General features: G+C 47.2%; 2 protein-coding genes across 9 annotated transcripts in view; one reads left to right on the plus strand and one right to left on the minus strand.

Moving 5' to 3' along the window:
• Pced1a (PC-esterase domain containing 1A) overlaps window positions 1–5,466 on the minus strand; it is a 26,361-nt gene extending 20,895 nt beyond the window's left edge. The window contains exons 1-7 of one of the 6 annotated variants that reach the window (NM_001399286.1): window positions 5,189–5,466; window positions 4,119–4,233; window positions 3,367–3,446; window positions 3,019–3,257; window positions 2,778–2,928; window positions 2,443–2,689; window positions 203–463 (exon numbers count right to left, since the gene is read on the minus strand). In NM_001399286.1, coding sequence (NP_001386215.1) covers window positions 203–463; window positions 2,443–2,689; window positions 2,778–2,928; window positions 3,019–3,257; window positions 3,367–3,446; window positions 4,119–4,152 — 1,012 coding nt within the window. In that variant the 5' untranslated portion in view covers window positions 4,153–4,233; window positions 5,189–5,466. Of the gene's footprint in view, window positions 1–202; window positions 464–2,442; window positions 2,690–2,777; window positions 2,929–3,018; window positions 3,258–3,366; window positions 3,447–4,092; window positions 4,307–4,533; window positions 4,960–5,188 lie in introns of those variants that run through there. The other 5 variants (NM_001399284.1, NM_001399285.1, XM_006235015.4 and 2 more) reach the window with 5 other exon arrangements.
• On the plus strand, window positions 5,008–26,513 carry Vps16 (VPS16 core subunit of CORVET and HOPS complexes). 3 transcript variants are annotated; one of them, XR_010064582.1, is made up of 24 exons: window positions 5,008–5,143; window positions 20,504–20,592; window positions 20,802–20,899; window positions 20,982–21,110; window positions 21,188–21,332; window positions 21,450–21,565; window positions 21,663–21,785; window positions 21,924–21,979; window positions 22,236–22,325; window positions 22,419–22,513; window positions 22,647–22,723; window positions 23,045–23,176; window positions 23,264–23,391; window positions 23,519–23,554; window positions 23,729–23,837; window positions 23,989–24,123; window positions 24,202–24,310; window positions 24,417–24,514; window positions 24,591–24,698; window positions 24,952–25,029; window positions 25,113–25,282; window positions 25,365–25,461; window positions 25,956–26,174; window positions 26,293–26,338. XR_010064582.1 is itself a non-coding variant. In NM_001005541.1 (24 exons), exons 1-24 carry the CDS (start codon window positions 5,091–5,093, stop codon window positions 26,435–26,437), a joined length of 2,520 nt encoding a protein of 839 aa, NP_001005541.1. In that variant the 5' UTR covers window positions 5,069–5,090; the 3' UTR covers window positions 26,438–26,513. The 3 variants fall into 3 exon arrangements, 1 of the variants encoding a protein (NP_001005541.1); NM_001005541.1 differs by having other exon boundaries at window positions 5,069–5,143; window positions 26,071–26,174; window positions 26,293–26,513; XR_010064583.1 differs by lacking the exons at window positions 24,417–24,514; window positions 24,591–24,698; window positions 24,952–25,029; ... (2 more) ...; window positions 25,956–26,174; window positions 26,293–26,338 and having other exon boundaries at window positions 23,729–23,857.
• Window positions 26,514–26,870: the final 357 nt, after the last annotated feature.

Here is a 26,870-nt window from a genome sequence, read left to right on the forward strand (position 1 = left end):
CAAAATGGGAATTCCACTTCACCTACCGCCAGACCAGAATACTAATGCTGTTCTAATCTGAGAGACTACTGTGACTAACCCCAAAAGGCAGTACCCAATTCCTGAGCTCACATGAACACAGGTGGCTAAGCTGGAGAATGTGCAAAACTGGAAAAGGTGTGAGCAGAGACTATAGAGACACCTACCTAAGTCAAGCACCTACCTGGCATTGAGAAGTCCTCCATTGCATTGTATTTGAATTCATAGGGTGGAAAGGGCTGGCCTTGGAAAAAGGGGGTATCCTGGGGCAGGGGTGGGAACAAGGGAGGTGGTGAGGGCTGAAGTGGGTAAGGAAAAGACATGGGGGGAGGCAAATGGAAAGGTGGGAGCAGGGGCAAGGCCGGCTTCTCCCTGAAGTCTGGGGGCTGCTTATGGCTTCCCTGGTATGAATGATCCATCTCTGGCCAGTCCTCAATCCACGGGTCTAGGAATGGGATGACTATGTTAAAGAGACCTGGGAAACCAGGTTGCCCCCAACGCTGGCTACCCACACTTCCAGAGCTCTACTCTGGCCTTTTGGAGAACAGCAGCCTTCCTCATCCCCTTTCACTTCCAGCCAAGACCAAGCTGTGTTCCTTTTTCCTTGGTACTTGTGTTTGCCTGCTCCTGCCCAGTGTCTGTATCTGTAGCTTTTTCTTCTTCCCAAGTCCTTCCCAAAGACTAATTAAATGAGTCAAATATAAAGATCCAGGTCCCCTTGCCAACTAGTCCCCATTTCCTTCTAAACCACCTAGGGAGGATTCTACCCCATTTTTATCCCTCATCAACTGTGTATTGTGACTCTTAAACACTTCACGTCTTCAGCGGTTTTCCTGAACTTCAGTGGTTTCCGGAACTGAATAAACCCCTTCTTCCCAACAGTCACATGACACCAACGATACACCCCGAGAGGCACCTTTCTCTTCTCAACTACTTGTGTATGCCCATCAATCTGTTCTCTGCCAATCCAAAGTGAGCCCCGTTCTGCTGTCCTTCCTAGTTCACATTACACTCTCCACTTCTCCCTCTGCTGGTCCTGATGACTCCCAGGGGTTTCCACAGCCCCTCACACGCATCTGCCCTAGTCAAACTGGATTGCTCATCCTCCCCTTCAAATCAAGTTTTTGTTTTGTTTTCTTTTGTTTTGTTGTTGCTGTTTTTAACAGCCTTAATTTCCTTTGTTCCCCTTGAGACAATGTCTGGCCTTAAACTCACTTTGTAGATAAGGATGTGTTTAAACTGCTGATCCTCCTGCTTTTACTCTCTAAGATCTAAAATTACAAGCATGCACCACTATGCCTGGCTGTGTGTGGTGGTACTAGAGACGGAACCCACGGCTTCATGCATGTATCCACTTCCAGCACTCTACCAACTGAGCCACATCTCCAACTACATCCACAGTTCTTAGATGGAATCAGAAACTGTGAAGCACCACAAACTAGCCTTTCAACCTTTAAAACATTCCTTTATTGACTGAGGACCAATTCTCTAATTGAGCAAAACAAAGAAAATAGAGCCAGTACATAATCCATCCCAGTTCATCTTCCTAACATTCTAGCTTCTAGTTACTAAGTCCCAGTGCTCTGCTTCTATTCCTGGCCTTTCTATGTCCCCCACAAGCTGTATGTCTTCATATTGCTGCAACAAACAGCATAAGATACTCATGCCTCCAAGTCAACAAACACTGCACTCCTGGAGCTAAAGTACAGTTGTGTTGGCACAGGACTCAAGTGACCTGATGCCAGGGAGAAGTAGATTTGGAAATAGGCCATGCTGTTTCCTTTGTGGGCAGGCAGGGACTGAGGGACTAACAAGCAATCAATCTGTAGCAGAGAACATCTTAGCAGGAATGCAGTTGGACTAATATCCCCAAACCAGCTGAAGGAATGGGACTCAGTAACTACAGCAGTGACTACTGAGTGAGCTGGGACCCAAAGGTGGAGGTGAGGAGGCTATCAGCTGTTGTCTACTAACCCTACTACATTGCAAAGACACTGTGGGTTACACTGTGTCTCTGCTGAACAACCTGCTGACTGTACCCTTCACTTCTCTGATGCGCTTGCCTAGACCATCCTTTTTCCATACCTGTCTTCCCACCTCCTATGCCTGCGACTACCTGGAAACAGTCTCATTTCTTTTCCATTCATCTATTGATTCGGGTCTTTTGACCCTGCCTTTTGCAATCAATACTTGCACATGTTCATGCAGGTACACAGAAGGAATCACGAAGCTGAAGAAGCAGCCACATGACTCCTGTGATCTAACCATTCCCAGGAAATGAGAAAGAAACATTTAGGAGCCACAACTGTTCTTCAAGAGATCCCCTACTTTCTGCAAGTACTTCTGTTCTGTTTGGTTCCTTGTGCCTTGTGCTCTGAAGGTCCTATCTACATCAATACCCAGACACTCTGTGGGAGGGCTTACCTGGGAGACGGTCATGTTTCGGTAGCTCCACACCCCAGGCATCAGCCACATGGGTCAGAAGTAAGTGTGAGAGGTGGCGGTGTGCATGCTGGTCCCAATGGACACCATCTCGATGACGGTGACGTACAGCATGCCGGAAATGGAAGTGGAGATCTAAGACGTCAAAACAGTGGTTCCCGGCTAATGTAGCACTGTAGAAGTTCCCCTCAACCACATCCTGTCGCAGAGAGACTGCAAGGGGCTGGAGCTAATTGAGAAAGTGGAGTCTCTAAGAGGGTCTCCTATCTACCTGCCGGCCACTCTATCCCCTGTCCAGAAGGGTCCCAGTCACTCACCTCTGGCAGGAGGAAACCCCCAGTGACACGCTCCCCCAAAGGCATTGCTAAGTTCCACACCAGCAGACAAGAGTCTGGCAAAACCTGGTCCATTCGTACAAACACTCGTTCCAAGTTCTCCCTGTAGCTCTCCATTGAGCAGCGGCCATATCTGTTGGGTAACACTTAGGGTGGGCAAGAGCACAGGAATGCTGCCATACCTCCACCTCCAACGGGTATTTCCCTGTTCCCCCGCCTGAACCTGGAGAGATCCCAGAGGCAGGAGTTGATGATCACTAGGTCAGGGGCAGGTCCATATGACAGCTCCTCCAAGACGTCCTCAAGGTACTCGGAGTAAACACGGGTGAGGAAGTAGAAGCGCACAAGGTGGTGGCCAGAACCAGAGCAGAACTGGCGGACCTCTCGGTACTGTGTCCCGTTGTGCAGCTCTCCCAGCTGGCCCCCAGCCACCAGCTGATCCTGTTCAAAGCTCAGCTCCCCCTGCCCACCCACCCCACCCCAACAGTCAGATCCATGCCAGGTAGGTGGTCCTTTTCAGGCCAGGGTCTGTACCCACCCAACACTGGCATGGCTGCCAAGCTTCTCTCACCTTGGCTTTTAACTGGGAAGCCGTGAGCAGTGTGTCTTTCTGGAGCAGAAGCACCAGGTCCTTATACACAGCTCTTTGGACTGCAGGGAGACAGGGATCCCGAGGTTAACGTAGCTCTCAACCCCCTCCCAGAGCTTCCCAAATGAAGGTCTTTGTTTCCCAGGGCTTGGCTCTCCAACAACAGCTCTATGGAGGATTGACTTAGAAAAGAGGAGATGAGATTTTATGTTTGGATCTTTTTTTTTCTTTCTTTCTTTTTTTTTTTCGGAGCTGGGGACCGAACCCAGGGCCTTGCACTTGATAGGCAAGTGCTCTACCACTGAGCTAAATCCCCAACCCGAGATGAGATTTTAAAGCCCTGGCTCTGCTCTTCCCAGCTATTTCGCTCTCCTCTAGCTTATGCACTGTGACCGAAGACCAACTGGCAAAATTATGTTGGTCAAGTCACTAGGGAAACACACAACATAGCCCACAGATCCTTTTAAGAAAATCATGGAGGGCAACAACAGATAAAGATGCCACACGAATGGGCTGAAATAGTGCACAAATGATATGCCAGGGCACCCGTGGAAGGTATGTAGGGAATTTAAAAAAGAAAAAAATACAGTCTAGTGTTCTAAAACAAGAGTAAGAGATGGAGAAGTCTGAAATGGAGATGCGGCGAGCAGACAAAGAAAAGGCTGTAGATACAGGGCTGTGAAATGTCATCCTAGAGTGGTCACTCACTGGAGTCCCCCAAAATGACCACGAACTTGTTGTGTAGCAGCTGCTGGACTTCCGAGGCATGGAAGTGGACCATGGCGCTTCCCAGCAGGCGGTGCGGCATCTTGTTTTCCAAACAGAAGACCATGCTGCCACTGACACCAGCTGCAGGGAGAGGCCAATAAGCTGATAGAGGGCAGGAAATCAAGGTAGGTCGGTCTGTTCCAAGATGACCCATGCGCGGTGGTCCCTCCCTGGCTGCTCTGAGTAATAGGGAGGAGAGTAGGGCGGCAAGGCGAATCCCAAGAAGGCACCAGCCTTTATCACACTCGAGGAAAGGCGGAGGGTCACTTGGGCGGTAGTCCTATACTATGGCGCTTCGCGCGCACGCAGAGACTCCCTTGCTCCCTGACACGTGTCAACGGCGGCCTCGTGCGTGCGCACACGTCTGCTCGCGCCAGTTACCAGGTCTCAGGGCTCCGGGGATTCACCGGCCAGTACGGCAGGCCCGGGCGCGGTGCGCCTTGTCCGCAGCGGGTTCCTTATCTAGAGTCATGTTCCCATGCCCCTGGAGAGCGGTGGGTTCTGCAAAAATCCCGCCCCACAGAGCTCGGGTGCCCAGGTTAGCTGTCGGTACGCAGCTCGAGGCCCAGCGCTCCCCATTCGTGCGTTGCGGTAGTCCAGCCAATGCTTCCAGCGTCTGAGCTTCAGGAGATGCTCATGGCTCCCACTTCCGGTCACCCATGTCCCGCCCTATGCGACCCCCAACGCCGGAGGAATCAGAAGGGCAGTGAGGTTGGCCGCTGGGAAGAACAGAAATTAAGGCTAGGCCCACTCGGGCGGGCGCGAAGCCCTGGTACTGGCCGAGGGCAGGACGAACGTTCAGCATAGTTTGCCCACAGTGCTGATGGCCGCTATGGCGGCCTCATCACGTGACCCCGGCGGGCGGAAGCGGAAGTGCGGCCTGAGTTTGGGTTAGGCGGGTTTTTCCTCGGCGTCTCTAGCCGACAGCTGTACTAGACATGGACTGTTACACTGCGAACTGGAATCCACTCGGGGACTCTGCCTTTTACCGGTGAGCCTCCCGTCGCCCCACCTTCTGACCCACTGCCCACCTTACCGTGTTTGTCTGATGCTGCCTTGAGCCGGCAGAGCCAGCGGTGCTCGTCCCGGTCACCACGGGTGCTGGCGTCCGCCCCTATGGCGGCTCGCCCGAACGTCTGCCACTTTACGCACTTTAGGGGCAGCAATTTGGTCCTTCCTTTGCGCCAACTGAGGCAAGCTCAGAAGCCACCCCCAAACCGAGGTCTGCTGGCCTCCGGAAGGATGCTCAGATCACGTTGAGGAAGGCCGCCCGCGGCGACAGCGAGTGCCAGTCTCTTTCCGGAAACTGCTGCTGAAGTCAGACCGTAGGGGCTCTCACAGGAGGGCGGGATCGCCACAGCGGGCGGGGTGACAGTACTGACCAAAGCTGAGAGAAGAGGGTGAACAACGATTCAGTCTTGGGTCACAACTAATGAGAAACCCTAGGCAGTGGCAACTCACTGGAGTTGGAGTACCCTTAGCGGTACTTTCTCAAGGCTAAAGTAGTAACGTGATTACAATGGTTACTGTCTCGTTGGCTTTATTTCTTTTTAAGATATAAAGTACAAACTGCTTGTGGAACTCTCATCAGTCAGCCTCTATTTGTCTCTCTCTGAGCGGTTTCCAATTTAACTAACCTCAACCATCCTCAATTAGTGAGAGTTCCAGCTTCACAGAATTGCAGGACCTCATCAGACCATGCATGCCTTGTGTTTGCACAGTCCTATAGTCCCTTCTATGGGCATCGCAGTTTTCCTCTTTATCACCCTAAAGAATGTTGCTCATCTTTCGGTACCTCCTTGGTTTGCCTGCAATAAAATCTTTTGTGCCTCACAGGGGCCAGTTGTAGAGTCTTTTAATATGTGGCACAGGAGGGCAATGTTTGTATGTGTTTCTCCTGCCAAGTTCCTTGAGGGCTAAGAATACTTCAATTTCCCATGCATATTTAGGCCAGGGCCTGTTACCTAATAGTTGTTCAGCCTGTGGTGGTCCGTGCCTCCTAATCCCAGCACTCTGGAGGCAGAGGCAGGTGGATCGCTGCAAGGTCCAGGCCACCCTGGCCTATAGTTCAGGCCAGACAGGGCTACATAGTAAGACCCTGTCTCAAAACAACAACAGAAACAAACAAAACCTAATAGCTGCCCAACAAAATTATATAGAATGTTTTATTGACGCACCTGAAGATGGTGTTTTATTTCAGTAGAAGACATTGCTTCTGCTACTAAAGCTATGTACCTTTCTCATAGCCAGACTGTTAAATGGAGCTTCGTTATTTACAGTGTGGTGCGTTTCCTAGACAGAGGATGCCTCGTGGTAATTTTTAGAGATCTGTTACATTTGTTTATTCATGATTCCTCTTAGACATATGTACAGTATGAAGCAACTGAAACTACTAATGAGCAGAGTGTGCTGTCACACCCACAGTCCCAGCACTTGGGATGTGGAGGCAGGAAGACTAGGATTGCCAATTCAGTCCAGGTGTGTGCATGCATGTGCGTGTGTGTGTGTGTGTGTGTGTGTGTGTGTGTGTGTGTGTGTGTACTGAAGCCAGCCTCAGCAAGATGAGACTCTGTCCCAAAATATGTATTTAAAAGCTAAAAAAATATAAAATGTTAGCTATTACTTTTAAAAATACCTGTTGCCTTCCCAGACTTTTAAAATCAGAGCATGGAAAAAGATGACCTCATTACAACAGAGCTCGTCCTATTTATTCTAAGAAGTTTTAGTTTCACAGATACATAAATAATGTTTCAAAAGATGTGAGTCATAGAAGTGTTGAACTCATAGAAGCAAGTAGAAGAGTTAAACATTACTGGGACTGATAAATATGTCCTAAGTTGCTAACTTTCTTATATACTAGATATTATGCTAAGTACATATGTATGCATGTATGTGTGTATGTATGTATGTGTATGTATGTGTGTGTGTACAGTTTCCTAAGTACCACCACCGTACAGAACTAGAGTCATGATTCATACCAACTTATTAATGAGGAACTGAGGGGCAGTCCAGGTTCTGCAAGTGGTGGTGGGACATGCCTTTTTAATCCTAGCAGAGGCAGGTGGATCTCTGAGTTTGAGGTTACCCTGGTCTACAGAGTGAATTCCAAGACAACTAGGGCTACAGAGAGAAACCCCTTTTTGAAAAGCTCCCCACAACCCACCCAAAAGATGTATGTGGTAGACTCTGTGGGCCAAAACATAGAAGTTTGGATCTTACATTTGTGTGTGTGCGCCCCTCCTGCACATGTGGAAGTCAGTGGACAACTTGTAGGAGTTGGTGTTTTCCTCTCCACCATTATTGAACTCAGGGCAGCAGGCAGCAAGCAGCGTTTGCTATAAAGCTGAGTCACCTCTCCTAGGTGTTGGAGACAGGGTTTCTCAGTGTAACCAGCACTGGCAGTTCTGGACTAGAAGACCAGGCTGGGCTGGAACTCAGAGAGGTCTGCCTGCCTCTGCCTCCAGAGTGTTGGGATCAAGGGTGTGTGCCACCATGTCCAGTTCCAGATTTTTTTTAAATCGGGAAAATGTAAGGACATTTTCTAGTTTATTCTCCAGTGGGAAAATGTTTTAAGACTAGGTATTTAGTTTAGTTCATGTGTTCATCTTAGACTTAATCTGACTCTAATAAGTGGGTAAATGGGCAACAGGTGGAGACATTTCACTTGAGTTTAGGGCAGGGATCCGCATTGGAATTAGTGTTGTCAGAAACTCACTGGATTTGGAAAGGTAAGGAGAAGTGGCGACCATCTCTTACGTGGTTCTAGAGATTTAGCCATTTTAATCCTAAAACTGCAACTTGAGCCGATTCCTTCTTTAATTTGACCCAACCTGTGCCAGACTCAGTGTGTGTTAACTAAGAGAGACATAGGCCCCCTTCGACATTCATAGGGCTCACAGCCAGCTCACGAGCCAGAGGATAAACTGAACCTTTGACCACAGTTACAATGGGAGTTCTGAACCTGGGCTGTGTGGAAGTAAGTAGTCAAGGATGGTTTGGTTTCTTAGCTTAAAATCATGCAAAGGGAGAAGTGAACTTGGCACAGAAGAGAGTGGACTTGTTTTGTGGTGTGTGTAGCTGTGTGCATGGCTCTTGCAGAAGAGGGAGGGTCGCTGTTGCTCCTCTGGAGCCATTCACTCTGTTCTTTAAGACATGATCTCTCACTGGACCCAGGGCTTGCTGGTTAGGCTGGCAGCCCCACAGATCCAGCTGTCTCCATCTTCCCAGGGCTGTACTCACAAGCGTGGCTTTTATGTGTGTGCTGGGGATCAAACTCAAGGTCTCACACTTTTGCAGCAAGCAAGTTAGTGAACGAGTTAGCTCTCTCCCCAGGCCTGTGAACTTGCACGTTCACAATAGTTTGATTTTTGTAAAGGGGGAGGAGTGATGATACATTTTTATTTATGAATTTATTCTTGTAAGTGTTTTTCTTTCCTTTTCCCCCTTTTTGTTATTCTTAAAAGGGAAGGGGATTATTTTAGTATTATAGTTTTGAAAAAAAATGAGTGTTTAGTAAAAACATCATTAAGTATATATAACAAAATGTATCATCTTTTTTTTTAAAGATTTATTTATTTAATTTATGTATACAAGTACACTGTAGCTATCTTCAGACACACCAGATCCCATAGATGGTTGTGAGCCACCATGTGGTTGCTGGGAATTGAACTCAGGACCTTTGGAAGAGCAGTTGGTGCTCTTAACCGCTGAGCCATCTCTTCAGCCCACAAAATGTATCATCTTAATTTTTTTGTTTTGCCTTGTTTTTAGAGAAAATGCCACTACTTAAATATTTGAAAAAAATGTATGTATGTGACTGTTTTGTCTACATGTGTGCCTATGTGTCTCATTGTGTTGCCCACAGGGGCTAGAAAAGATCATAGGACCCCTTGGAATTGATTTTATAGGCATTTATAAAGCAACATGGCGGGGTTGGGAATTGAACCTGGATACTCTGGGAAAATAGCCAGTGCACTTTACTGCTGAGCTGCCTTCCCAGCCCTCCTTGGTTTTGTTTTCTGAGACAGGATCTCAGGTAGCCCAGGATGCCCTTCTGCCTTCCTGCCTCTACTGTCAAGTGCTAGGGATATACTCATGCCTCGTCCACCCAGTGCTGGGGATGAACCAGGGCTCATGTGTGCTAGACAGGCACTCTGCTTCCTGCTCCTTTTCCAGCCTTCCTCTTAGCCATTTTTGAATTACTGTTCAGCAGTGTTGGGTATATTTACTGTGGTGTACAGCCAACTTACATTTCTTTCATCAAAAAATTCTATACCTGTTAAATAGCAACTCCCCATTAAGTATTCCTTGTTCTCTGCATTTGACTATGCTCGGTAATTCATGTGAATGAAATCTATTGTTTGTCTTTTTGTGACTGGAATTTTTAACTTAATATACTATCTCCAAGGCTGATGTTGTAGTGTGTGTCATGATTTCTTATTTTTTAAGACTGAAAGGTTTTGTTGCATTACATACTACATTTTCCTTATCCATTCTTTCAGTGACATGAGGTACAGAAGGGCAGATAGGATGGCAGCCTCTCAGAAAAGCCTAAGGGTGCAGATTTCATGAGGACAGGCTATGCACTAAATGATAAAGGCTAGCTACAGTTTTCATCTCTCTACCTAGTTCTCAGAAACAGAAGTCTTGTCAGCAGCAGGAAGTGGGCCCTTGGATTTCAGTGCCAGGAAACCATTGGACACAGCAGTGCTGCTGTCACCCTTGGCTCTGGAGAATAACACTGCCATAATCACAGAAATGCATAAAGAGCTGATGGAGTATGTGCTTTGTATGTGGGAGGACTCATAGGAAATGAAACAGCAAAACCCCTCTTTCAGACTCTGTTCCTGTTTCAGTTCTTCTGGAGGAATATCCAGAAATAGAATTACTAGGGGTTGGGGATTTAGCTCAGTGGTAGAGCACTTGCCTAGCAAGCGCAAGGTCCTGGGTTCGGTCCCCAGCTCCGAAAAAAAAGAAAAAAGAAAAAGAAAAAAAAAAGAATTACTAAATTGTCTAGCAATTCTGTTTACATTTTTAGAGCTGCCATACTGTTCCACAGCAGTGGCTGCGCCATTTTACAAACAAGCTGCAGTACCCTTGAATAGCTTTAGTCTTGAGTGAGTTGGAAGCAGGGGATTTTGGAAATGATAGTGGGCCCTCTTTAGGGCCTACAATTGTTGGATTGTTCCCTGACACTAGATGTGATGTACCCACTTAGGGCTTCCCTGCCTGTTGTACACAGGGCTCTTCTTGCACTGTGGTTGACAGTGCTTCACCAGAAGTTTACCTGGATAGCTACAGGGATTTCTTTATTGATTGCTGCAGGGGCTGGAAAGGAGGCTACCAGAAGTACTCACTAGACTTTATGGCTTCCCAGATTAGACTCTAGGATCCATTTAGTGCTGTTCCTCAGGAAATTTCCATTTCTGGGATAAGAGAGTGGAGGAGAAGGATGTAACTAGCCTTCTACATTGAGGAATGACCTGTCCTCATGGAAGATGTACCGGTAGGCTTTCCTGATGGGTTGCCCTCCGTGTTGTCAATCTGAACCCATGCCACCCACGAAGCATAGCATATATTGTCCCTATTATCTACCTCCAATACTTTGGAAGGTGATCTAGCCACCGTTCCTTTTCTCTGTGTGCCTGTTTATTCCTTTATGCATGGTGCTTCCTCCTCCCTCCTAGTCTTTGTTGCTGCTGAGCCCCTGGACCGCATTCCTCAGGGATTATTTGGCAGTTTGGTTCAGTGGTCCACTGTGCATCCCAGCCCTTGCTGCTTTCAGAGGCAACATAAGTGAGTACTTAGCCTCACAGTCCCGGCAATTTGTACTCAAGTGATTATATCCCTCTTAGCCTCTCCCTGCCTGTCCCACCCCACTCTGTGCATGTCCAGAACTGCTCTACCTCTCCAGTATTGAATTCAAACAATTCTGAAACCCTCTCAAGCACCTCTCGTATAGATGTTTTTCTCCCTGTCTAGCTAGGAGGACAGCTGTGCTTCTGTCATTTTTGTTCTTCTCTTTTCTCTAACAGCCTTATTCCTTGTCCTGGGTGACACCTGGCTAGCTCTACCTGTGCTGAGGCTGCAGAGTGCTAGTGTGGATGCTATGCAGTGGGCAGGTCGAGACTACCTCAGGCCTGTGCCCCCAGCTTTATCTGGACTCCTGTGATCTTGTTTTGTGGAGTCATCCTGTATTCACTGTAAAGGCTCAATGTGTGAAAGATCACATGATAAAACAATTGTGAATGGTTCAGATACTTTAGAAATACTGAAAATTGGGGTTGGGGATTTAGCTCAGTGGTAGAGCACTTGCCTAGGAAGTGCAAGGCCCTGGGTTCGGTCCCCAGCTCCGAAAAAAAGAACTAAAAAAAAAAAAAAAAAAAAAAGAAATACTGAAAATTGAAGCCTTCTTGGAACTTCTCCCCATAATTCACCTTCTATCTTCCAGAAAACTGAAGTTCATTGCATTGGAAAAACGTAAATTTTGTCTGGCCAAAGTTATTCTCTTGACTCACTGAAGAAATATTCCCTTGTATATTCCTTTAATGGTAGCATCAAAAGTAAAAATGTGAAAGAGAAGAAGAGAAGGGCAAATATGTCCCTGTGTCTGTATGTACATGTACACATAACAAGTCAGTCATAAGTCATGGCTGATCTACTGTGTCTGTATGCACATGTACACATAACAAGTCAGTCATAAGTCATGGCTGATCTACTGTGTCTGTATGCACATGTACACATAACAAGTCAGTCATAAGTCATGGCTGATCTACTGTGTCTGTATGCACATGTACACATAACAAGTCAGTCATAAGTCATGGCTGATCTACTGTGTCTGTATGCACATGTACACATAACAAGTCAGTCATAGGTCCTGGCTGATCTACTGTGTCTGTATGTACATGTATACATAACAAGTCAGTCATAAGTCATGGCTGATCTACTGTGTCTGTATGTACATGTACACATAACAAGTCAGTCATAAGTCATGGCTGATCTACTGTGTCTGTATGTACATGTACACATAACAAGTCAGTCATAAGTCATGGCTGAGATCTACAGCTTTCACGTGTGCCTGCATCTCCCCCACAGCCGTGGCTTTGCCTGCCCTTGGCCAGCACGTCCTTTGCCCGTGTTTCCTTCCTTAGTAGAGCGACGGAGCCTTCACTCCACTCATGCTGAGGTGTCTGGTTTCGGAAGGTTTTCATTGACTGTTATCATTGGGTACGACAACATCCCACAGAGATCCCACAGAGGAGTCCCTGGATTTTAGGCATAGTCCTTGTTGCCAATGTAGTTTCCCTCTAAGCAGAATAACCCCCTTAAACTAGTAAATTAAAACCCTTTGGCAGAGCAGCTCAAGGTGGCAAAGTGGCATTCTTACCTTCCAATTCAGTAACTCAATTGTTGCAAGTCTTGATGGGAGCATTGGCCTCTTAAAGACTCAGCTCTATAAGCCAACAGACCACAGTTTCCAGAATGAGAAGCTACTAATAAGGAGCCACTCTCACTTCCAACCTCTGATCCGGGTGGAGGAAACTATGCCTTGTAATAGTCTGTGAATCAGAGCATAAGAGAGAACCCCATTCTTCCGAGGTACTTTGACTTCCAGTTGGTGCTGTAATTTTACCGTTTGTTAGCTAAGTGCTATGGTTTGGATATGAAATATTCATCATAAACTATGTAGTTTGGGGCGATTGGTTGCTAGGTAGGCTTGGGGGGGAAGCATTTAGATCATGGGGGCTATCACCTAATCAGTGGTTGTTTACATTGGTGGATTCAAAGTTGGGATAGAGTGTTGGGAGATGGTAGAACAATGGAAGGTGCAGCCTAGTTGTAGGAAATGGGTTTCTGGTAGCAAGTAGTAGAAAGACATATTTGTTTCAACCCTTTCCCGTCTCTGCTTCTCTGCTTCCTAGCTTTCATAAGTAGCAGCACCGTGTGTTCTTGACACCATGGTGTTCTCCTTTGTCTTACACCCAAAGTCTGACCTTGTACTGAAACCTTCATACTGTCTTAGTTACTTTCTATTGCTGTGAAGAGATAACATGACAAAGGCAACTTATAAAACAGTCGGAAGCTTGCTTACAGCTTCAGAAGGTGAGTCCATGACCACCTGCAGGCCTGCAGTCATGGTGTTGGGCAGTAGCTATGAGTTTACATAAAATCCACAAATTACAGGCAGAGCAAGCAAGAATAGCCTGATATGGGCTTTTGAAACCACAAAGTCTACCCCCAGGGACACATCTCCTCTAACAAAGCCACTCTTCCTAAACCTCTTCAAAACAGTTCCACTAACCCTGGACTAAGCATTCAAATCCTGTAAACCTGTAGGAACCTCTCTTACTCAGACGACCATGGATTCTGTGAACCAGAGCAAATCTTTCCTCCGTGACACTGTTGTAGGTATTTACCACAGCTGCATGCATTGACACATCCCATGGTTTCTTGTGGGAGTTGGAATATATGGCAAGACCAGTTGGTTCTGTGGCCAGAGCTGACTTAACACTGTTGTAATATGGGCCCTTGATGAGATACAGTGCTTTGCAGAATGCAGCAATGGTGAATAAAGCTTTCTATGAGTCAAGAGATTCTGGGTCCTGAAACACAGTAGAGGCAAGAAAGGTAAATCTACCGAGAATAGGTATCTGTTCTGTAACAACAAGTCTCGGCCTCTTCAGGGCCCAGTGTAGCTATCTTGCAGGTTGGACCCTTCAGAACGGTGCCATGGTGGGGACTTGTTTTAAGCACTCAGCACCTGGGCCAGGAAATCCTTTGTCGCATCTACTGTAAATGAGATTACAGTAAGGTTTTCAGGGTGAGGGTAGTTGGTAGGGAGATGACAGACAAGCTACTTTCATCAGGAAGAGAGGATCCAAAATTGTCAGCTTCATCTGGACTAGCCCTAACTGTATACCCTATTTAGGTTTCAGGGTCCCATTGTTTCCTGATCAGTACCCCAACTTCCACATAAGATGTGGCATGCTGATACACTCAAATGTTGTAATTAAAAAACGCACAAAATTAAAATTGTGTTGATTTTTAGCAATAGCAACTGTATAGCCACAGGAGATTATGTTAGACTGTCATAGAAGCTTTCTGCTCCTCCTCGGGTCATGATTTAGTTAGCAGTCCACGCATGATGGGAACATTCAAGAATGGAGGTGTAAGGAGTGGTGGGAGACCTGGAACACGACATCCATAAGGCAAGCCACATCAAAGGTTGGATATAGAGCAAGTAAAGGGAGTTATTAGACATGTACTTGTATACATAGTGTGTAGATAGCCAGCCATGTAGGTGTACAGACACTGGGTGACCTGATGTGAGCAGAGAGCTTGGGAGTGCAGTGTCTGCACAGAACCCTGAAAAGGTGATCAGGGCCTAGGCAGTGTTTCCCAGCAGCAAGTGCTACCACTAGGTTTACTCCATGTCAAGCTGAAACCAGAAGGCACAAGTTGTCCTGCGTGCTGTTCTAGTGTTTTAGCGCCCTCTACTGAGGGAACTTGGCATTGGGCTTACTGAGAGAAAGGCTTGAGAGAATAATGGTTGTCATTGTGCAACTTGTGATTTGGGGACTGGATGAATGACTGTCCCTTTATAACTAGCATGAAAATATGTTTTCCAATATTTTCATTCAGTGAATTTAGTAACAAAATATCAAATGATATGTATTTTGAAGCTACTATGTGACTTAGCACGGAGGTACAGAAGCAGGAGGATCAGCCTGAGTTTGAGGGCAGCCTGAGCTAGTAGGGAGTTTTAGTCTAGTTGTAGCTATAGGGTAAGATCCTGTCTAGAAGCAAAGGCCCCAAACTCCAATGTTTTAATGTTTCATGTGCATGGGTATTTTGCCTACATGTATGTCTGTGTGCTGTGTACACGCCTGATGCCCAAGGAGGCCAGAAAAGTGTTGGATCACCTAGAACTAGAGTTATAAACAGATGTGAGCCACCATGTGGGTGCTGGGAACTGAAGCCAGGTTCTCTGCAAGAACAGCCAGCGCTCTTAACCACTGAGCCATGTCTCCAGCCCCATTTTTTTTTCTTTTTTCTTTTTTTTTGGAGCTGGGGACCGAACCCAGGGCCTTGCACTTGCTAGGCAAGCCGCTCTACCACTGAGCTAAATCCCCAACCCTCCAGCCCCATTTTTTTTTTTTTTTGGTTCTTTTTTTTGGAGCTGGGGACCGAACCCAGGTCCTTGCGCTTCCTAGGCAAGCGCTCTACCACTGAGCTAAATCCCCAACCCCTCCAGCCCCATTTTTAAAACTCACACAATAGCAAAGTATATGGGTTAAAAAAAAATGATTCTTTGAACCTTCCCATCCACCACCCTCCACAAAGGTAACCACTGGTTTTGGCTTCCTGTGGGAAACTCAGCATTTTTCTATGTATTTGCATACAAGTGTGAAAATGTGCAAATATACTTAGCACAAACACATTCTTATTAAGTAAATGGGCCCAGCTAGGTATGGTTAACACATGCTTAACCTCAGAAGTGACAGCAGAAGTGGGATGATTGCTGCCTAAGTTATATAGCTAGCTTTAGAGAGACCCTGAGTATTACCAAAAGGAGAAGGAGATCGCTCAGACATGGCTCAGTGGTTAAGAGCCCTGGCTGCTCTTCCAGAGGATGCAGGTTTGATTCCCAGCATCCACATGGCGGTTCACAACTGTTTGTTAACTCCAGTTCCAGGGACTACAGCACCCTTTTCTGGCTTCCGCAGGCGAGCCAGAAGATACATATGTGATGCACAGACACACATGTAGACAAATGCACATTTATTTTAAAGTTTAGAAAATTAATCCACAAATATGTAAATTAATAAAGCAAGCTCATATACTTTATGCTATTTCCTAGCTTGTTTACTTAGCCAGATTTCTTAAAAGTCATGTAGTCAGACCCACAGATAAGCAACCACAAAATATTCTCCAGAATGGGCACACTACAGTTTATTTAGCTAGCCTTGTTTTTGTGGGCATTTTCTAGTGTTTTCTAGGTTTGGGCTAAGTCAAAGGGTATTGGATAAAGTGATTTTGTTTTCTTCCCATAAGAACTAAACTAGGTTCCAGCAAGGTGACTGGGTAAAGGCTGTCAAGCCTAATGGACTGAGTTCTATCCCGGAGCCCCATGATGGGGAAAGGTCCAGCTCATGAGAGTTGTCTTATGACTTCCACATGGGTACACAACATGCACATACACTCACACTCAGTCAGAAATGCTTTTTAAAGAAAGAAGAGCTGAACCAGGCCAGGGAATTAGCTCAGTTGTTAGAGTGCTTGTCTAAAATGCATGACATCCAGGTCTCAATCCTCAGTACTGCATAAAGCGGGCATGGCAGTGTGGGTCTGTCGTACCATTATCAAGGATATTTTGTACCAACTTGAAACACCATCTTTATCATAGGCTCAGTTCCCAGGTCTTTTCTGGGCACTGTTCTCTTTCATTGATTTGTGGAGGATTTTTGTTTGTTTGTCTTTTGTTTTCTTGGTGTGGCAGAAGAGGGGGTTGTTGTTTAGGTTTTTGTTTTTTGAGACAGGGTCTTCCTATGTAACCTTGGCCCTATGTAGACCACGCTGACCTTGAAGTCTCAGAGTCCTGTGATTAAAAGTGTATACCACTGTACCTGACTTTTTTTTAAAATTTATTTCTAAAGAGGGTGGTGGGCTCTGTGCATGTGTAAGTGTGGGTACCTTCAGTGCAGAAGAGGAAATCAGGCACTTGGAGTTAGAGCTCCAGATGCTAGTGAGATGCCTGGTGTGGGGGTTGGGAGTGGAACTCAGGTTCTCTGCAGGAGTAGTATGAGCTCTTAACCATGAGCTGTCTCTCCAGTCCCTCACTGTTTTCTCATTCCTATCTCAAAACAGTAGTTTTAACTAACTTTAGTTTCTATAGCATGTTTTATATCTGATATATATATACATGTATGTATATGTGTGTGTTCTTATGTTTTTTAATCATCTTAAATCCTTCTGTTATTTTCTGTTTCCAAGAATCCCTTTTCCAACCATGGACTTTAGACTCAGAGCATTGGTTATTTATAAAGAAAACATGGGGAAGTATTTTTGTCACAATTATTGTGCATTTGTGGGTCATCTTACAGTATTTATTCATGTCTTTTGTATTCTTGAGGACAATTGGTATGATTTTATTACATTTTTCATGATTTTTTATAAAAGATTTGTTTATTTTATGTATGTGAGTACACTGTAGCCCTCTTCGTGCATACCAGAAGAGCACATCAGATCTCTTTACAGATGGTTGTGAGCCACCATGTGGTTGCTGGGAATTGAACTCAGGACCTTTGGAAGAGCAGTCAGTGCTTTTAACCACTGAGCCATTGCTTCAGCCCTATTTCTCAACATTTTTAAATACCTTTAAAGTTTTGTTGTTAACTTTTTAATATTAATTTACTTTATTTAAGACAAGGTCCATGTACCCTGGCTAGTCTGGAACATGCTGCATAGTCCAGGCTGGCCCCAAACAGATCCTCTTGCCTATGTCCCCTAAGTTCTGGGGTTAAACACTAGACTCTTTTAAAAGTTAAAATTTATTTTTTTAAAGATTTATTTTATTTAATTTATATGAGTGCACTGTAGCTGTCTTCGGACATACCAGAAGAGGGCATCAGATCCCATTGCAGATGGTTGTGAGCCACCATGTGGTTGCTGGTAATTGAACTCAGGACCTCTGGAAGAGCAGTCAGTGCTCTTAACCGCTGAGCCATCTCTCCAGCCCAAAAGTTAAAATTTATTAATCAGGTATAATGAGTGTATACTCTTATCCCAGCACTTAGCAAATTAAGCAAATAGCTGTGAACTTTAGGCTAGCCTCGGGTATATAGCAAGAACCAGGGCAGCCAGTAAGACAAAAAATAGGTTGAAAGTGCTTACTTGATCATCTTCACTCTTTACTCATTCCCCTCCCCCTCTCCCCTCCCTCCTCTCTCTCCCTCCCTCCCCTCTCCCCCTCTCCTCTCCCTTCCTCCCTCCTCTCTCTCTCTCTCCCCCTCCTCTCCCCTCCCCCTCTCCCTCCTCTCCTCTCCCCCTCTCTCCTTCCTCTCCCCCTCCTCTCCCTCCTTTCCCCCTCCTCTCCCCTCTCCCCCCTCCCTCTTCTCCCTCCTCTCCTCCTCCTCTACCCTCCATTCTCCCTCCCCCCTCCTCTCCCTCCTCTCCCTCCTCTCCCCACTCTCCCTCCTCTGCCCCCTCTCTCCCTCCTCTCCCCTTTCTCTCTCCCTCCTCTTCCCCTCCTCCCCATCCTCTCCCCTTCTTCCCCCTCCTCCCCCTCCTCTTCCTCCTCTCTCCTTCCTCTCCTCCCTCTCCCTCCTTTCCCTCCTCTCTCCCTTCTCTCCCCTCCCTCTTCTTCCTCTCCCTCCTCCCTCCTCCCTCCTCACCCCCTTGCTCCCCTCCTTGTCTTCTCATTCTTCATGAGTCTCACTGCAAATGGAAATGTCTTGCCATACAAACATGGCCTGATGTTTGTTCATGGTCCTGCTGAGTCCTCTGAGTGTCCTATAAACTGCTTTGCTGAGAGTCCCCAGGGAGTGGGGGATGCTTAAACTGAGATAAGTATTTTATTTTCAAGGTTCTTCTTAATTTAGACTATTTGTGTAGACTTCGCTAGTTTATCATCTACTCTGCAACTCAAATCTGAAACAATACTCAAGAAAATTCACTTTTCAAAGTGTATTACTCAGGGTTCTCTCTAGAGGAACAGAATTTATAGAATAAATCTATATGTAGATAGATATAGATAGATGGATGGGTAGATAAATATATAATATATAAGTATATCATTTAATACTATTTGTTATATTTATTTAATATTATATATTTAAATATATAAATATATTCATGGGATTTATCAGAATGGCTTACAGGCTCCAGCTAATCTATAATGGATGCCAATAAATGAAAGGTCTAAGAATCCAGTAGTTGCTCAGTCTACCAGGCTGACTGTCTCAGCTGATCCTCAGGAGATGCTGAATCCAGAAGACATAGGCTCTAGCACCAATAAAGGAATGGACTTGCTAGTGAGAGCAAAGGCAAGCAGGGAAAGAGAGAGCTTCAGAGGCTTCCAGAAGAAGGTGTGGTCCAGATCAAAGGTGGATCTTCCCACCTCAGAAAGCCAGGTTAGAAATGGATCTTCCCACTTCAAATGATCTAATTAAAAAAAAAAAATCCCTCACAGGTGTGCCCAGCCATTTGGGTTTTTTAGTTAATTCTATATGTAGTCAAGTTGACAGCCAAGAACAACCATCACACAGAACATTTCAGATTTTAAGACGATGTACACAATTTTGGTAATAGCTTTGTTCTTTTTCTAAAATATATGTCAAGGGTTTCTATGCCAGGAGAAAGTTGAGGCAGGGTCTCATTCTGAAGTTCAAGTTTGATCTGGAAACAGTTTTGTCTAGGTTGGCCTTGAACTTGAAATAATTCTGCCATAATTCTCAAGTGCCAGGCTTCCAGGTGTGATTTAGTTAATTTATTTTGAGTCCCTAGAGGGTGTCAAATGCAATGGTGGCATGGTCCTGACTGTTAATGAAACCACCAAGATACACAAAAATGCCCTTTTTATTTGTGTTTTCTTTTGATGTTCTAGAATAACATCCCCTTTTCCCTGTTCCTTCCCCTCTCTTCTAAGCATCCAGTGAGCATCATGTGAAGCCTTAAGCCCTTTCCAGGCAGCATTCATTCATGCACACATTAGGGTTGCGGCATGCAACACATCTAGGGCTTCAGGCTTCTCATCCTGCTGGTGATTTTATCACCTCACGCAAGTCAGGAGTCACAGAATGCCATCAACCAGAACTCCCCCAGCTGTATCTCTTGGAAGAGCTCATTTTGGGTATCTTCTTTCAGACACTGTGAGCTCTGTGTGTCTAGAACTAGCTTCATCTAGAACTCTAGCTTGACCCTTAGACATAAAGAGCACAATCTGATTCATCATTGGAACCAGAAATAAAAGAGGACTCCTATTCAATAGGTAGGCCTCTGAAGCTCTCACTCTCCTCCTGGTTCCAGGCAGAGCCAGCACCATACCTTACATCATTTCAGTGTCTTGTACATAACCTGCCCATCTCAGTGTCCTGCCAATGGTGGACACTTGCCTCAAAAACTGTATCCTTCCTTGTCGACACCCTATGCTGCCTCACCTACAGTTCCCAGGCCTACATGATATGGTCAGTTTCTAGTCACCATCCCCTCTCTGCCTCTCATGTGGGGGAGCGGAGGACTCTCCTCCACTACTGCAAAGGATAAATGGTAACTTCAGGCATGCCTCTGGGGCTTATTCTGTCTAGATACATACAGATCACAAGGATGCTAATCTGTTTATCTCTCCGAGTAGGAAGTATGAACTGTACAGCATGGACTGGGACCTGAAGGAGGAGCTCAAGGATTGTCTGGTGGCTGCTGCACCCTATGGGGGCCCCATTGGTAAGCTACCTCTCTATTACTCATGCATACTGTGGGTGCCCACGGGCGTTGCTTGCAGGTTGTTCTCTGCCAATCCACCTTCTAAATGTTTTTAATCTGGGTTCTCATGAGGCTTGGTTCCCATGGGCTGAGCCTGGGTACATGACCCAAGAGGCCTACCTTACCTGGAGCCTGAAGTTCTAGGATAGAAGTCTCTTCTCAAATTGCAGCTCTACTGAGGAACTGCTGGAGAAAAGAGAAAGCTGCCAGTGTGCGGCCAGTACTGGAGATGTACTCTGCTTCTGGCATGCCCCTGGCTAGCCTGCTGGTGAGCATGGAACCTACCCTTACTGTGATGGGCAGGGCTGGCTGATTCCAAGGAAAGCCACTGGAACCTTTCTCCTCTGCAGTGGAAGAGTGGGCCTGTGGTGGCCCTCGGCTGGTCAGCCGAGGAGGAGCTGCTCTGTGTGCAGGAAGATGGTGCAGTGCTAGTTTATGGGCTTCATGGAGACTTCCGGAGGCACTTCAGCATGGGCAATGTAGGCACACAGGAGCCTGAGGAGGGAAGGGGACCTCTTCACCTGTGGATTTCTTGACCCATGGTCCATCTTGTTAGGAAGTGCTTCAGAACCGTGTCTTGGATGCTCGGATTTTTCACACTGAGTTTGGTTCTGGGGTGGCCATCCTTACCGGAGCCTATCGATTTACTCTGAGTGCTAATGTGGGTGACCTCAAACTCCGTCGGATGCCAGAGGTGCCAGGTAAGCCCTGATACTTAAGAGAGCCCTACAAGATCACGAATGTGCTTCCAAACTGAAACCAGCAAAGACACACATGGTGGGCTCTGGTCATTCAGTGTTTCCTCTTCCCTGTCACAGGTCTGCAGAGTGCACCCTCCTGCTGGACCACACTGTGCCACGAGCGAGTAGCACACATTCTTCTGGCTGTAGGACCTGATCTTTACCTTCTGGATCATGCTACCTGCTCTGCAGTGGTGAGAACCTAAGTGGGAAAGAAATGGAAGGGCTGGCCAACCAGTAGGAAGGCATTGAGAAGTCAGTTTATCTGTTTCCTCCCTGGTCCTGCCCCAGACACCTGCTGGTCTAGCTCCAGGAGTGAGCAGCTTCCTACAGATGGCTGTATCCTTCACGTACCGTTACCTGGCACTCTTCACAGACACAGGCTACATCTGGATGGGGACAGCATCACTCAAGGTGTGGTTCTGGAACAAGAGATACTGTGCTTTGTCCTTGGAAGATCTGTTGTGGATAGGGCCATGGCTTTTCAACAGCAGGGTGACTGTTGAACAGCAGGATGCTGGGGCAAGGCCATGACATGCTGTGCCATTTCAGGAGAAGCTGTGTGAGTTCAACTGCAACATCCGGGCACCCCCGAAGCAGATGGTCTGGTGAGGATAGCGGCTGCAACATAGGCCTTCTCTTTTCTGCCAGCACTTAAAGGGAAACAGTGTCTTCTGTGGGCCACTTGACCGGTAGTGCAAGAGTGGGAGGGAAGCAGATAGGTCAGCATGTGACCGGGAAATGGGCTCCAGGACACTGTATGTTCAGGCTGTCCCAGGAGAAGGTACAAGTAATGGTATAGAAGACATGGCTATAGGCCCAATGTCCTGAGTGTCCCAGATGTGTATATGATGTTGCCTATAGGTGTAGCCGTCCTCGAAGCAAGGAAAAGGCTGTTGTTGTAGCCTGGGAAAGGCGGCTGATGGTGGTGGGCAATGCGCCTGAAAGCATTCAGTATCCTTGGAACGTTTCCTGTGGGCTGGGAGAGGGAAGGAAAAGGAGGTTACCCTATCTTTGGATGTTCTTAGTAGCCTTGACTAAATTCAGGTTTGTGCTTGATGAGGACTCCTACTTAGTGCCTGAGCTTGATGGGGTCCGCATCTTCTCTCGAAGTACCCATGAATTCCTGCATGAAGTCCCAGGTGAGGCTCCCACAAGCATACAGTGTGACACAGGGCAGGTGCTCCTGACCAATGGCCCAAAACAGGATTTGGGTATTGGGGGCAGAACTGAGAATTTTCATGCTTCATCTCTATTCAACAACTCCTCCTCTAGTGGCCAGTGAAGAGATCTTCAAAATTGCCTCAATGGCCCCTGGAGCACTGCTGTTGGAGGCACAGAAGGAGTATGAGGTAATTTCTGGGCAACTTCTAAGATTCCCAAGATGCTCTCTTCCTTTCTCTTTTCCGGATTAGACTAGCCTTCTGTCCTACCTAAGCACCCATGATAAGCCAGGTGCTACCTGACAGGGGAGGGGATTAGGTAAGATGCTGATGTGAACTGGCCAAGGCTAGCACATGTAAAACTGGCTAGGAAGGCAAGGCACCCCTACTGTTCACAGGCTCAAGTTGGTCCTTCCCAAGACCTTTCCATTTGAACTATGTAGTCCACGAGGCTAGGGATCAGAGTGAGACGGTCTGTGTGATGTTCCGTCTCTGGGCCTCTCCCCACAGAAAGAGAGCCAAAAAGCAGATGAATATCTGCGGGAGATCCAGGAACTGGGGCAGCTGATCCAGGCTGTGCAGCAGTGCATTGAGGCTGCAGGACATGAGCACCAACCAGACATGCAAAAGCGTCTGCTCAGGGTTGGCCTGGAGTGGTTGGGGGAGGGTGTGTTGGAGTGGGGTGGGCTGGGCTGCATGGGAAGCTCATTTCCATTCTGTTCTTTCCAGGCGGCTTCGTTTGGAAAGTGTTTCCTTGACAGATTTCCGCCTGACAGCTTCGTGCACATGTGTCAGGACCTTCGAGTGCTCAATGCTATTAGGGACTACCACATTGGGATCCCTCTGACCTATACCCAGTATCCCTATGTATGGCATGAGGGTGTTTACAGCTGGGCATGGCAGGGTAAAGGGCAGGAGATGTGGTCTGCAGTTCCCTGGCAAAGAGGGCTTATACCAACTGATCCTTAACCAAGGAAAATAAAGATACAAGCAGCTTACCATCCAGGTGCTGCTCGACAGGTACCGAAGCCCAGGTGGTGTGGGAGGACAGGGTGGGTGTAGCATGTGGGGACTTGTGGGGACTGCTCCTCACTTACCTGTTAGGACTGGGAAGCCTAGCACAGGCTAGGGTCATTCTGCCTGCTCGACCTCACTTTGCCTCACCGCTTTGTCCGTTACTCCTTTACCTGCCAGGCTCGTGTTGCGGAGGCTTTATCCCCTGGCTATCCAGATATGCGAGTACCTGCGCCTTCCTGAAGTACAGGGCGTCAGCAGGATCCTAGCCCACTGGGCCTGCTACAAGGCAAGGGCATGGGATATGAGGTAACCTCAGGCCCTGACAAAATATAAGAAATACCGAGCATGGAAATAAAGGGTGGGTTCTGCTGGAGGTCCTGTAGGATTGGGCAGGTGAGGGATGACATCCAGACTGTGTGACACCCATATACACACAGGTGCAGCAGAAAGATGTCTCAGATGAGGACGTAGCACGGGCTATTAATCAGAAGCTGGGTGACACGCCTGGTGTTTCATACTCTGACATTGCTGCAAGGGCCTATGGCTGTGGCCGCGCTGAACTGGCCATTAAGGTGTGGTTGTGTTACCTTTCCCAGACACCCCAGGGTAGGTGTTCCAGGTCCTTATCTCTGCCTTCTCACCCCTCACAGCTGCTGGAGTATGAGCCACGGTCAGGGGAACAGGTACCTCTTCTCCTGAAGATGAAGAGGAGCAAACTAGCTCTGAGCAAGGCCATTGAGAGTGGAGACACTGACCTGGGTGAGCAGGGATGGGCAAGGGCCAGGAGGCACGAGGGTGATGAGGTGAGTGAGCCCAGGAATGTGCAGAGCTGGGCTGGAGGCCCACCCACTTCATCGTCTCACAGTGTTTACAGTGCTGCTGCACCTGAAGAATGAACTCAACCGAGGAGACTTTTTCATGACTCTGCGGAACCAACCCATGGCCCTGAGTTTGTATCGACAGGTAAGTGCACATGAAGGGGAGGAAAGGGTTGGAGCCTTTGTTGACTTTGCTGACTAACCTTCTGCCCATGACCCAGTTCTGTAAGCATCAGGAACTAGACACTCTGAAGGACCTTTACAATCAGGACGACAATCACCAGGAATTGGGCAGCTTCCACATCAGAGCCAGCTATGCTGCGGAAGAGGTCTGAGGTCCAAAGGGAGGGTGGGCCATTTATCAAAGCCCTAGCCCTCTGCATTGGGTTGCACCCTCTCTGGTCATAACTGTTGAGGGGCTCTGAGAACATCAGGGCAGAATATGGCACTGGTGTCCAGGGAGCCAGTGTCTGTAGCACAGGGGAAGAGTGCCCCTGGTAGATAAGGCTGGCTCTCGGCACAAGGGTGGAGAGCGGCAGGCTAGTTGGATGTGTTGTGACCTCAGTATCCCTTTGTATGTAGCGTATTGAAGGGCGAGTGGCAGCTCTGCAAACGGCAGCTGACGCCTTCTACAAAGCCAAGAATGAATTTGCAGCCAAGGTTTGACTGCCTTTTCTAAGAGCTTTTGTCCTGCCTTCTTGGTCTTCCTACCTTGGTTGTGATCCCCTCTCTCTGGTCTCCAGGCTACAGAGGATCAAATGAGGCTCCTGCGGCTACAGCGACGCCTGGAGGATGAGCTAGGGGGCAGGTTCCTAGACCTATCTCTACATGACACAGTCACCACGCTTATCCTCGGAGGACACAACAAGCGGGCAGAGCAGCTGGCACGTGACTTTCGCATCCCTGACAAGAGGTGGGCGAAGACCTCAGCTCTAGGTAGTCCTGGGACTTCTTGCCTTTCCTTCATACCTGTGCTGAGTACAGCTTTCCTACAGGCTCTGGTGGTTAAAGCTGTCTGCCCTGGCAGATCTGGAAGAGTGGGAGGAGCTGGAGAAGTTTTCTAAGAGCAAGAAATCACCAATTGGCTACCTGGTGAGACAGGGCTCCTCCCTAGGCCTCCCACTAGTGAGAGTGGTCCTGGGAAGGAGCCAGGCAAGGGAGATGGGGTGATGGCCTGTTTGTGCACCCATTTCACTGTCCTGTGTTCTTAGGTAGTGCTTCTTGTGCCATGTGACTATGGGCAGACACATGTACTATGTGGGGAACGCTGGAGGATAGGCACAAGCCTGCCTCCTACCTAGTGGTGGAAGAGTTACTTTACCCTGTAAAGACTACAGGGGCCACTGTGTGCTTGAGGGCAGAAGGGGCAGGGAGAGCCAAGATATTGAGGGGTTGCTTCAGACATATGGAGGGCAAGTTTCATAGTGGCAGCCTGAGAGAAAGGACACAGGAAGCAGAAACACCTACCTTGGTGGTGGGAATGGAAGTAGAATAGAACCCTAAAGATGACTCTTCTGAAGGCTCCGGTAGGTCATTGGTTTAGCTGCTTTCTGTTACAGTGGTATGCTCCATCTTGTTTTCCACAGGTGGGAAGGGGACTAGATATACTGACTGTACAAAATACCTATGGGCAAGTGTCCCCTGGGCTTCTGCTCCTGAGAGAGGAAATAGGCCTAGGCTTGTCTTCTCTGTCTTGCAAAGCCCTTTGTAGAGATCTGCATGAAGCAACATAACAAACATGAGGCCAAGAAGTATGCTTCCAGAGTGGGCCCTGAGCAAAAGGTCAAGGCTTTGCTTCTTGTCGGGTAAGTCAGATGAAGTCCTCTGTATGTGAGGTGGCTGAAGAGCAAGGTGCCTGAGAGGAGACAGGTTCGTTGTCCTTGAACAGCCCCAACACCATCTTCCCTTCTGCTCAAACCACAGGGATGTGGCTCAGGCTGCAGATGTGGCTATTGAGCACCGGAATGAAACTGAGCTGAGCCTCGTTTTGTCCCACTGCACTGGAACTACAGATGGGGCCATAGCTGACAAGATTCAGCGGGCCAGAGCACAAGCCCAGAAGAAATGAAGTGCCTGTCCCTAAAGGGGCTAGTTAAAGTCCAGGGGTGTCCAGATGTAAATAAATTTGGAATACTAATTCGGAACAGTTGTTGTGTGCTGTCCAGCTTAAGAAAAGCAGGCTTTGAGGCAAACTATTCAGCTACTGCAGCAGAACTCCACATATTTGATTGTAATGATGCTGGGAATAAGAAGTTAAAAGAGAGACCTGTTTATTCACATAGTTATTCTCTCAGAAGCTATAGCTCAGTAGCTAACGGCCCTTGCCACCAAGCCAGGCAACTTGAGTTTAAACCTTGTCCTATGTTCTTTACCCATATATAAAAACACACGGAATAAATGGGTGTGTGAGTGAATAAATGAAAATAAATGGAAGTAAATGAGGATTTGAAACCTAGGTTGTGTTCAGGCTGGAACTGGTCAAGTCCTCTAATCCTGAAAAC

The sequence above is a fragment of the Rattus norvegicus genome, chromosome 3 (assembly GCF_036323735.1).
Source record: "Rattus norvegicus strain BN/NHsdMcwi chromosome 3, GRCr8, whole genome shotgun sequence".
NCBI lineage: Eukaryota > Metazoa > Chordata > Mammalia > Rodentia > Muridae > Rattus > Rattus norvegicus.

Bases quoted from the DNA above. Each gene is read 5' to 3' on its own strand.
- Vps16 (NM_001005541.1), top strand. From the start codon at position 5,091: ATGGACTGTTACACTGCGAACTGGAATCCACTCGGGGACTCTGCCTTT. The intron at 21,111-21,187 runs GTAGGCACACAG...CCATCTTGTTAG, and splicing joins GGCACTTCAGCATGGGCAAT to GAAGTGCTTCAGAACCGTGT. The intron at 21,786-21,923 runs GTGTGGTTCTGG...GTGCCATTTCAG, and splicing joins TGGGGACAGCATCACTCAAG to GAGAAGCTGTGTGAGTTCAA.